This window comes from Azolla caroliniana, unplaced genomic scaffold, assembly GCF_043228905.1.
Source record: "Azolla caroliniana isolate FFs.n. ecotype wild unplaced genomic scaffold, voAzoCaro1.0.p SCAF_3, whole genome shotgun sequence".
In the NCBI taxonomy this organism is placed as follows: Eukaryota; Viridiplantae; Streptophyta; class Polypodiopsida; order Salviniales; family Salviniaceae; genus Azolla; species Azolla caroliniana.
Window position 1 is genome coordinate 8697075 of NW_028230438.1, and position 10810 is coordinate 8707884.

The 10810-nt window shown below is 40.3% G+C and overlaps 2 protein-coding genes across 3 annotated transcripts; one reads left to right on the forward strand and one right to left on the reverse strand.

The window, feature by feature from the left end:
- Positions 1 to 719: 719 nt before the first annotated feature.
- Positions 720 to 5519, forward strand: LOC147866155 (uncharacterized). 2 transcript variants are annotated; one of them, XM_087316518.1, is made up of 7 exons: positions 720 to 1008; positions 1207 to 1736; positions 2461 to 2539; positions 2764 to 2926; positions 3034 to 3162; positions 3270 to 3670; positions 3767 to 5519. In XM_087316518.1, the coding sequence occupies exons 2-7, from the start codon at positions 1441 to 1443 to the stop codon at positions 5030 to 5032; spliced, it is 2334 nt and encodes a 777-aa protein (XP_087172644.1). In that variant the 5' UTR covers positions 720 to 1008; positions 1207 to 1440; the 3' UTR covers positions 5033 to 5519. The 2 variants fall into 2 exon arrangements, with proteins under 2 accessions (XP_087172644.1, XP_087172645.1); XM_087316519.1 differs by having other exon boundaries at positions 1210 to 1736.
- A 760-nt stretch (positions 5520 to 6279) lies between these two features.
- On the reverse strand, positions 6280 to 9689 carry LOC147866156 (pentatricopeptide repeat-containing protein At2g03380, mitochondrial-like). Its single transcript, XM_087316521.1, has 2 exons — positions 9603 to 9689; positions 6280 to 9406 (listed from the first exon to the last, which is right to left on the reverse strand). The coding sequence occupies exon 2, from the start codon at positions 9356 to 9358 to the stop codon at positions 7064 to 7066; it is 2295 nt and encodes a 764-aa protein (XP_087172647.1). The 5' UTR covers positions 9359 to 9406; positions 9603 to 9689; the 3' UTR covers positions 6280 to 7063.
- Between the last annotated feature and the right edge of the window lie 1121 nt (positions 9690 to 10810).

The following is a 10810-nucleotide window of genomic DNA, read 5'->3' on the forward strand; positions in this document are numbered from 1 at the left end:
ATGAATAGACATACATATCGTTAATGCTGATGAGAAACCAATAAAATCTATGGGAGGAGGCCAAGGACTGAAAGTGTGTTCTTTCAACTCCTATTCTTGACCTTGACATGAACCAAATGACCTTCTTCTTCCACAACTACCAACCGACATACTACAGGTTTGGGACAGGTAGGCATTTGGGGGAGTACGAGACCAGTGGAATATCTAAAGGAATTTATCATGACTTGTTGTTGCTCATCGGACATATTTAAATACAGCCTTATTGCTGTGCGCAAGTGGCACATATATACCCTCGGGCGAATATCTCGCTGGTCAGTTTTGTTTCATTTACAAAGGTACGAGCAGTAGCCTGTCGAAGTGCCAATGATATGATTTCTTGCCGTCGGTTACGAGTCGATCGAAGAACACGGAAATGGATAGATGATCCAGAGAGAGAGAGAGCCCAGTTCAAATATGAAATGTGTCTACCAGTTTGGGAGTTTTGAGTGTTAAAACTTAGAGGGGTATTTTGGGTAATTTTCAAAAACCAGAAAACTATAGGCTATTTACTACTATTATGATTTCTTAGAGACAGAGAGAAACAGAGACAGAGACAGAGAGAAACAGAGACAGAGACAGAGACAGAGAGCGCAAACGCAGGATTAGGGTTATGGAGTATAGGAAACGAACCCAAAATAATACTCTGTGTCGTCGCGGCAAAGTAACAGTGCGAACCCTAACCCTAACCCTGACACATTGAACCCTAACCCTAACCCTAACCCTAACGTTAACCCTAATCCTAATCCCATTCCTAACCCTAACTCCGACAGAGCTAACCCTAACGCTGACAGAGCTAACTCTAACCCCACCGTAATCCCAACAGACGTATTCCGCGACTTGTGTTTTTTCCTTCGTTCACTTGGGTCATCGCAAACCCTCGATTTTGCTGCTTGGGTCATCTCTTGCCGTCGGGTTCTCCGACTTGGGTTCTCGCGAAACCCTTGATTTTGCGATTTGGGTCATTGTCTTGTAAGTTTTTTTCCCCCTTCTTAGCTTATTTTGTCCCTGTTTCTGTTTATTCTGTGTAATACTTCAGGTTTAGCTGTGGATGCTTAAAGTTTTGAGTCAAAAGGAAGATAGTTCTTACATTGAGATTTGGCCAATTCTTATTTCTTTGCAAAAAACAAGCTTTTCTTTGTCTTTCGTTTGTTTGGCTATATGGCTCAGAAGGACGAAAGCTATGGTCAGATCTCATTCGAAATATACTTTTCTTAAATGATCAAAGAGAATGAAGTAGGAGTACATTCACACTCACCAGGGTTTGCTCCTTTTGATCAATAAAAAGGCGAACCTTCTCTCTCTTTAAACTTAGGAAGAAGATCAGAAGAGGGATCTTCTAACTGTAATTTATTCAATGCAAGAATACCTGAGGAGGCAGCTTCATTTGATCCTCGAAAGAAGATGAAAATGAACCTTCGCAATGGCCCCGAGACCTTGGAATCAAACCCACAACGTATGGATGAGGAGAAAGATGTCAACGATGATATTAATGAAGGTTCACCTGAACTGCAAGATGGCATTCATTTGGAGTCACAAATGACATCTCCCTCAGAATCCGTTCCACATGGTCGGGATGGAATTGGATGCCCGCAATTCTATCCTCCTCCTTCGGCAACACATCATGACGTGATCAAAGATCCTGAGCTCTTCATAGCAACTTTGGACAACTTCCTAGCTGCTCTTGGAACGAGGCTAACGTGAGTGGTGGTAATCCAACGTCTACATTTTGCATATGAAAAGGGATTTAACTTTGTATTTGCTTATTGGGTTGCTGGAGATAGGAAGCGTGTAGCTTATCCTAGTAACAAGGCTAATGTTTGTGGTGGTAACGAAACAAGTTTTGCATTTCATAGAACCCAGAAAAAGAGAAGGGTATTGTAGTCTTAGTCCTTTCTTTGCATTTATAACCTATGCATTGCTCATGGTTTCTCGTTTTTTGGATATATCTCTTTAAAAATCTAATCATGCCAGCTTCAATAAAGCTTCTGACATTGTATTGGTGATAGAAATTGGAAAAGGGGGGAAAAGGCTCTTTTAGCGTAGCTCCTTTTTGAGATTTAGCTATGCATTCTCTTTCGGATAAGAAGGATTTTTTTGTATATCTCTTTGAAAACCTGTTCATGACAATTGATATCTCCACATTGTCCATATACGTTTATGCATATGTTTGCACATTGATTCCCGCAAATTGGATGGTAGAAAGATTAGGTTAGTGAATCTCTTTATGTGAACGAGAATGATATGTTTTTCCCATGGCTTCTTGATATATCATTGCTATGCATTCTCTCCAAACACTCTCAGAAGGTTATATTAGTTGAACCTGGTAGAGCCGTTTTTTGTAGACTATCTCATTTGATGTGAACTAAGATTTAGTGGTTTTTCTGCTTATGTAACAATGAAGTGTTCAAGCTCTCACTGCAGGATACCAAAGGTAGGAGACAAAGAGATAGATTTGCATGTTTTCTATCGTGAGGTTACTGCTCGTGGTGGTCTTGAGCAGGTAAATCCCGCTTTTAAGATAGTCTAGTTTAGGATGTATTTTTTGGAACATACAGATTTATGCATCTAAAAAGTATGGAACACCATTAAACATTTTCTCAATTTATACATTAAGGATGTGATTTGTACCCGTTTCATGCACATATAGTGTACTGAAGTCTAAAATGAAATGTTAGAATAGTTGAATATCTGTAAGTAATTGGATTTTGGGTCATAATTGCACAGGTAATTCGTTCAGCGTCTTGGAAAGAGCTCTGCAATGCCTTAAAGCTGGAACGTGCTTTAAATAATCGATCTTATGCCCTCCGCAAGCATTATGTCAATCTTTTATTTCATTATGAGCAAGTTTACTTTTTCAGAGTGGAAGGACAACTTCTATCTCCTCCTGGTATGATAATAGTTTACCAGTTAGAAATTGTTTGATATATATGGATGGGGTACACATCTGGGTTCTTTCAGTTCTTGTTAATTTGGATTTTTGCTTTGTGGATACAGTTCCATTACCTGCACCGATCCCTGTGCTGAAATCTAAAGAGCCGAGCTCTCCTTATGAGGTACCGCTAGAGATGAGATCCTTATTGAAGAAGAAGAAACAGAAGCTAGATCCAGTACAGGTTTTTGGAGGTGAATGTTTCATACATGCAGTTCATTTTTTGGCAGTTAGCAAAGTTGGTCTTTGTTTGTCAAATGCAAACTTCTTATTTAGCCTTTGGTCTTTGCTTCGTTTGTAGTTGATCCTGCGGCGTCAGTTGGTGCTGTTGCCACTGGAGCTATTTGTGGTAAATTTGACGAAGGCTACTTTGTAACAGTAGTTGTAGGTACTGAAAAGCTAAGTGGTGTTTTGTACCACTTCTCTCCTCGAAAGAAAGCCCAACAATTTGCAAGTGTTCCAAGTTTACTTGATGGCATCGGAACTGAAGGGACGACAACGGGCTTGGAGATACAATTGTATGGAAAGAAGAAAGAACGTGTCCAAAAAAAGGATCCGAATGGTCCAAAACGCACACGGACGGGCTATAACATATATTTCAAAGAACAGCGTGCACGGTTAAAAGAGCTATACCCGGGCAGTAAGGGACTTGGCAAGAAGGTTATTGATATGTGGAACAAGCTTCCAGAGGAAGAGAAATCTGTGAGTCACTGCTGTGATGTTAAATTTATACATTCATTTCTCACATAGTGTGCTACATGGATTTACTAACATTATCTTGGGTCTTCTTTATGACAGTACTATAATGCTCTTGGTAATGTGGAACGGGAGAGATACTTGGCAGAATATCGGGAGAAGATGAAGGTGCAGCAATCACAAGGCACTGATAGTATCAATAATGGTGCTGTGGGAAGTGCACCGGTTGCAGAGGTTGACCGTGATGCTTATTATGTTAGTCATGATTATCATGTCTCATTGGATGTGGAAAGCGAGGTCCAAACTGGTCATTCTACTGTGCATAATTCTGTCCGGGAGCAAGTTTATCATGGGTACCGTGCAGATGAGTCCCTTGTCGAGTCTGAGATACCGGGAGCTCATTTAGTCTCTGAGCAAACATATGAAATACAAGATGATGAAGGAGATTTCCCCCAAGAGCATGCCTCGGACGAAGAAGAGGATGACAATGAGGTAGAGGAAGCTTATGAAGAGGAAGAAGATGAGACGATCTATCGAAATGCTGATAAAATCTTGGAGCAGGAAGAAGACGAAGAACAAGAACAAGAACAAGAACAAGAACAAGAACAAGAACAAGAACATGAATATGGAGGTAAGTACCAGAGTTATGATGTTCCAGAACAGGCATATCTGGCAGATGACGCCGCCACAGCTGCAATTGCAAAGCATGCATACTATGGTTCAGACCATACATATCCATATGTTCCAGAAGGGTCTCAAGGTTCTACCCATGTCACATCATTGGAACATTCGCCATATAGGGGGAGAGATAATGGACAAGTCATATATAATACTCGTGTGATGCAACATGGGCGCCCAGACATTTCAGTCGATAACGTGGTAGCACAACATCTTTTTTCTCATGATAGGTATGGGTACTCTCCTGCTCGGCCTGGGACTCTGGGTTTATCTCTTCCTCCAGAACAAGCAGCTTTCTCTAGGCAGGAGGAACCCAATACTTACATGGGACCACCTTTGCAACATCACCAAAACCAAGGTGTTCCACCAAGCATTCAAACAAGGCATCAGCCACTGTCAGAGCTAGGATATCAAGATAGGTATCCCTATCATATTCAAATGCCACAGACTCAGATGTATGCCCGCCCATCCCCACCTCCACCTCCACCTCCACCTCCACATGCATATATGCCACGTTTTCCACATCCATCTTACAACATGCAATGGAGTGATGCCGAAGCTTTCCAGCATGCGCATGGTGGATATGTACCCCAGCTACACCATCCACAGGCAGTTGTTCCAGATGTTGCAGCCGTTAGACCTGCTTCACATGCATATCAGGCACAGGATGGTGGACAAACTAAACTGTGAACCATAACTGCTTAACGGTGGACCATACAACCTGAACCCAAAGGTCTAAACAGTGAACACTATACACTAAACCCTAGCCTTGACAAACTAAACCCGAATTGTGTCAAACCAAAGCTAACCCTTTACAAAGTAAACCCCGAGCCCTAAATCTTGTCAAATGAAAACCTTGATCTTGACAAACCCAGAATCCTAAATTGAAAAGCTTAAACCCTAAACTTTGGCAAACTAAACCCTAAACCTTAGGACTGGTACTCAACTCCGGAGCATATTCATAGCTTAGTTAAATCATATGAGGCTTGAATTTTAACCTAATTTTGGATGGCTGCGCAAGTTTCAATTTTGAGGAATTGCAGCTTACATTGTTCTGATCCTCACTCTCTATAAGAAACGTTGATATGGGCTCGTGTACTTTGGGTCTGTTGTAAATTGCTGATGTTTGTAAATAGGCTGATTGCCAGCAAACGATTAGACCTGTTTTCTATGGAAATCCCCTGCACTATTAATTATTACATGTTACTTATCTCTGTTTTGTCATCATGGTTATTTTGCATAAGATTTTGTATTGAGGTATGTTATTTTCTAAAGAACAAAAAATAGGTGATGTGCAAGCGTTATCACAATGTGGGTGACATGCTGAGGCACAATTGTCTATCCTGGAAAACTAGAGGTGAAAAACAAATCCAAAGTTAGTTTCTGTCGGTTGGAATTATATTCGTAAATAAAGTGTGTGGTATATCAACTGTTTTGGGTTGTCAACTGTTTGAATAGATGTACATTCATATATCTTCATGCATTTTCATCTTCATTAGTATTGTGGTTGCCTTCCATGATATCAAGTGGCATAAATGGTATGGCCCTAAAATAAAATATTTGTAGCCTCATCGAGGTTGATCAAACAGACATGCTGAATTTGCCAAAAGCTGTAGTTTTGCAATCCGGAAGCACCCAAACCCTTTAGATTATATTATTATACCTGTCAGGACTCCAAAGTTGAGATGTAATAGCAGTTGCTCTAGCTTAAATTCTCTAGATTTTCATAGCAAATCAGATGTGTTGATACACATGCTCCTTCCGAACATATATACTTTCCTCTTTGTGTTGATGACGGCACAATAAATGGCTAAACTCATTATATGGCCTTTTTTTTAATTAACACTTTTATTACTGGTGGGAAACCACTAAGTGAGGTGAAAACCCACAAAGAATAAAGGGAAGTATACAAGTGTTTGATTAGACACTACAGCTTAGAAGCACTCAAAATAAAGAGTGTAAACTTGCAGTGCGATGTCTCCGAGTTGCATACAACCAAACAGAGATTGCCTGAGAGATTGCTTAAAGAAGCTAACTTCATGTAGTTGAATTTCGATCAAAGTTCTTACTATTGCCGGCCATCCAGATGGTCCAGAGTGCCCAAAATCTTGTCCATGGAGAAAACAGGCGTTGCTGGATAGGGCACACCGAATTTTTCCAAATAGCCAAAAGGGCTTCCCAAACTTTTGGCCAGAAATATGCGAGAAAGAGATGCAGTTAGTCTTTGCACAAATGCTGAGTGAATGAGCAAGTCCATGATAAGTGTGGGACTGTTTCTGATCATCCACCACATCGTGCACAATGCGGCGAGGCTATCGATCGCTTTTGAAGATTTGACCCAGTCAGGAGCACACCCAATAGGCATCTCCATAGGAATACCCATTGGTTAAGTGGAAGATCAAAGCTCCATAAGCCTGTAAGCCTGTTTTTCCACCAGGACTGTGTTGTGTAGGTACAGTGCATTTGCATGTTCTTGAAACCACGGGGCAGGTTGCAACAACCTATACGCAGAATGTGTTGTAATCTTATCCATTATATGCCCACACAAGGCTGCCTCATTGATTTCATCAACCCCAAGACACGCTTTCTGAAACCCAATCTCCACATTAGGAATAAGTCTTGTGACATTTTAAGGGGCATATTCTCAATCTCACAACATATATCTTTGGTTTGAGGAAGCTTACATTTCGCCATGAAAAATGATAAACATGTTTGCTAGCATCAACCCACATACTTTGCCCTCTCTACATATTTGTGTCTCATGGCTTTGACATTTTCTGCATCTTTTTGCATGCCAGCAGCTGCGAAAATGTTGGCTATGATGATATATGCTGAGGCACAATTATTATCGATTTGTATGATCTGATCAAATGCCAATGTTCCAAGCTTCACATTTCCCCATCTCCTACAAGCATCCAATAAGGCAAGCCATATCTCGACATGATCGGAAGATGGCATTATCTTAATCACTGACATTGCCTCGTCGAAATGTCCTGCCAATCCAAACACCACCACCATGCAGGTGTGATGTTCTAAATTGGGCATAATACTATATAGGGCAGACATATCGTGAAAAATAGACCTCGCCTCATCAAATAACCCTGAATGTCGGCATGCATTCAAAACACTTAAGAACGTGATCTCATTCGGAATAAGGCCCTCTCTTTGCATTTGTTTAAAACAACTTAATGCTTTATGACTTTCTCCTCGTTGTGCATACCCTGCAATGAGGGCAGACCAAGAGACTACATTCCGAACTGGAAGTTTTTTTAGCACTTCTTGTGCCTTTGCAAGCATTCCACATTTGGCATACATATCCACCAATGTGGTGCCGAGTATAACATCTTTTTCTAATAACCCTCTATTCAAAATCTCTTCATGGATCTGTGTTCCTTTACTAATAGCTCCAGAGCTTGCACATGCCTTGAGGATGCAAATGAAGGTGACTGTATCTGGAGAGATATTCTCATTCAGCATTTTCTCATAAGATCTTAATGCTTCATGACCTTGCCCTTCTTGGCAATATCCAGCAATCAATACATTCCACGAAACTACATCTCGAATGGGAAGCTCTTCAAGCACTCTTTGGGCTTTTGGCAGCTCTCCACATTTCACATACATATCCACCAAAGCATTTCCTACCATAATATCACTCTCTAGTAACCCACTCTTTAAAATCTCATCATGAATCCTTCTACCGTTCTCAATAGTGGCAGTGCTACCACATGCCTTCAAAATGCAAACAAAGGTGATTGCATTTGGAGAGACCCCTTCACTTTGCATCTTTAAAAAACATCCCAATGCTTCATCATCTTGTCCCTCTTGAGCATACCCAGTTATAAGTGCATTCCATGAAATTACATCTCGACTCGGTAGTTCTTCAAGAACTTGTCTTGCTTTCACAAGCAAACCACATTTCACATACATATCCACCAATGCATTGCCAAGCAAGATATTATTCTTGTTAAGCAAACCCCTACCAACAATCTCTTCATGAATTTGTTTACCCTCATCAATAGCTCCGATGCTAGCACAAGCCTTTAAGATATTAATGAAGGTGACTGCGTCCGGAGAGATACCCTCATTCTGCATTAGTGTGAAACAATGCAATGCTTCAGTGCATTGGCCTTGTTGTGCATAACCTGTAATAAGAGCATTCCACGAGACAACATTTCGAATTGGAAGCCCTTTGAGAACTTCATACGCCTTTGTAAGAATGCCACACTTTGCATACATATCAACCAATGTGGTACCGAGCATGATATCTTTGTCTAACAAGTCTCTACGAACAATTTCATCATGGATTTGTTTTCCCTTATCTAAAGCTCTGGTGCTTCCACAAGCCTTCAAGATGCAAATAAAAGCAATTGAATCGGGCAAGATTCCTTCTCCTTTCATTTTTGCATAACAATTCAGCGCAACATCACACTTTCCCTTTTGGGCATATCCAGCTATAAGAGCCGACCAAGATACAGCATTTCGAATCGGAATATCTTGTAGCACTATTTCAGCATCACAAATCTCGCCACATTTTGCATACATATCGATCAATGCATTACCAAGCACCACATCACTGTTTTCCTCTAATAAACCTCTATTAACAATCTCATAATGGATTTGCATACCTTTCCTCACATCTCTAACACTTCCACAAGCTTTCAATAAACAAGACAAAGTAAATGCATTGAATGAGATACCCTCGGAAAGCATCTGATCTGAACATTTCAATGCTTCATAAGGTTGACCTTGTTGGGCATATCCGGAAATTAATGAGGACCAAGAATATACATCACGGTCATGTACTGGAAGTTCTTCCATCACTTTCCGGGCTTTTGAGAGTGATCCACATTTCCCATACATATTGATCAAAGATGTGGATAAACATGGGTTGTCTTGTAAGAGAGATTTCCTCATTAGAATAGCCTCATGTAGTTTAGCTCCTTCACAAAGGTCTTTCTTCTTTGCACATGACTTGAGTAATGCAGCAAAGGTAAGAACTTCCTTATGGCTGGACATAACTGCTTTCTTAGCCCATTAAGATATGCTTCAGGAACAGAGTATTTTCTCTCTAAGAGACCATCAAAATGATATGCTCAGATGAAGAGTATTCTCTCGTTTTCTGTTTGAGAAAACACAATAACAATTAATTGGGAGTGAAAAACACTGCATTGGTGGTAGTAGGTACTAGGAACTAATTTAGTGTCGCTCCCTATATTGGTAAAACCCAACATGTTGAAGTGCCAATAGACAAGAAGAACACCCCACCAAGGCTTGCCTGCCCATCCCATCTGTCTCTCCAAAGGACCTTACTCCCCCACATACATACCTTTTTTTTCCATTACTCCCTTAACTGTCCCTAGGGCAAGGGCATTTGGAGAATTAAAGAAAATAAGCTTGGGGATAAAATGGGTTTCTTCCCAGCAAAGATATCAAGAAGAACATATGAGAGGACATGTGAACAAGCAGGCGAGACGAAGACATTATGATTGTGAGTGGGAGATTGGACAAGAAAAAGAGGAAACATGGATATACAAGATAATTGCACAAAGCATGGTTCCAAGTTCTAACTTGCAACTTTCTAGTTGTAAGGCAAATAATTTTGTTAATTAAGCTACCGACACTTAACGTAGATTATAAATATTTAGGCGCAACCTATGTGTGAGTTGAGACCCAACCTAGAGGTCACTAGAATGGCACATGCAAATCCTTTGGAGGCAATGGGTTTTCATATATTCATAATTGTTTCTGGAAGGGTTTGTAACCAATAATGCAATATTTGGTGTAGTCTCATCCTTTGGTTACAAAAGAAATATTAGACAAGGTTCTTGTCCAACTTCTATTTATACTTCCAACTTACTTTTATTAGATACTACAGATACTACATGGAATGATGCCATTCTTTGTGATTATTTTCGAGGGATCTTAGAGATGGTTTGAAGGATATGTTATGTTAGAAGTGAAGGGAGCTATGTTGAGGTACAAATCTAGCTATTGAGTGCCTACGCATTACAATGATGTAAGAGAACAAAAAAGAGCAAAAACAAGACAGAAGTATAGGAGAACCTCGGGCACAAAGGGCAAAAGCAAATGGGGAATGCTTTTGCAAAGATTGGGGAAAAACAAGATGAAAGTATGCATATTGATAAAAGAATACATGCAAATGATGATAGCACATACACTATATAGCAAAAATAGCAACAAAGCTTTTGCATGGTTATTCTAATTGTTACACCAAAGATTGTTACAAGCCCCCACTCAAGCCATTTCTAAACCCTTACTTTTCACCCTGTATAAGCAACACAAAAGAGTGCATACTAAATTGGTTAGGCCAAATGAGGAATTCACCCACCAAATGTGCTTCTAGCAAAACAATCACACACCAAAGGCTAATTAGTTGTATGGTGGAATTGAGTAGTTGGGAGGCATGATTAGCTTTCCCATCTCCTACAAGAAGTGCATGTCACAAAA

Coding starts and splice junctions, on each gene's coding strand:
- LOC147866155 (XM_087316518.1), top strand. CDS start 1,441: ATGAAAATGAACCTTCGCAATGGCCCCGAGACCTTGGAATCAAACCCA. Junction 2,927..3,033: donor ACAACTTCTATCTCCTCCTG/GTATGATAATAG, acceptor TTGTGGATACAG/TTCCATTACCTGCACCGATC. Junction 3,163..3,269: donor TCCAGTACAGGTTTTTGGAG/GTGAATGTTTCA, acceptor CTTCGTTTGTAG/TTGATCCTGCGGCGTCAGTT.
- LOC147866156 (XM_087316521.1), bottom strand. CDS start 9,358: ATGTCCAGCCATAAGGAAGTTCTTACCTTTGCTGCATTACTCAAGTCA.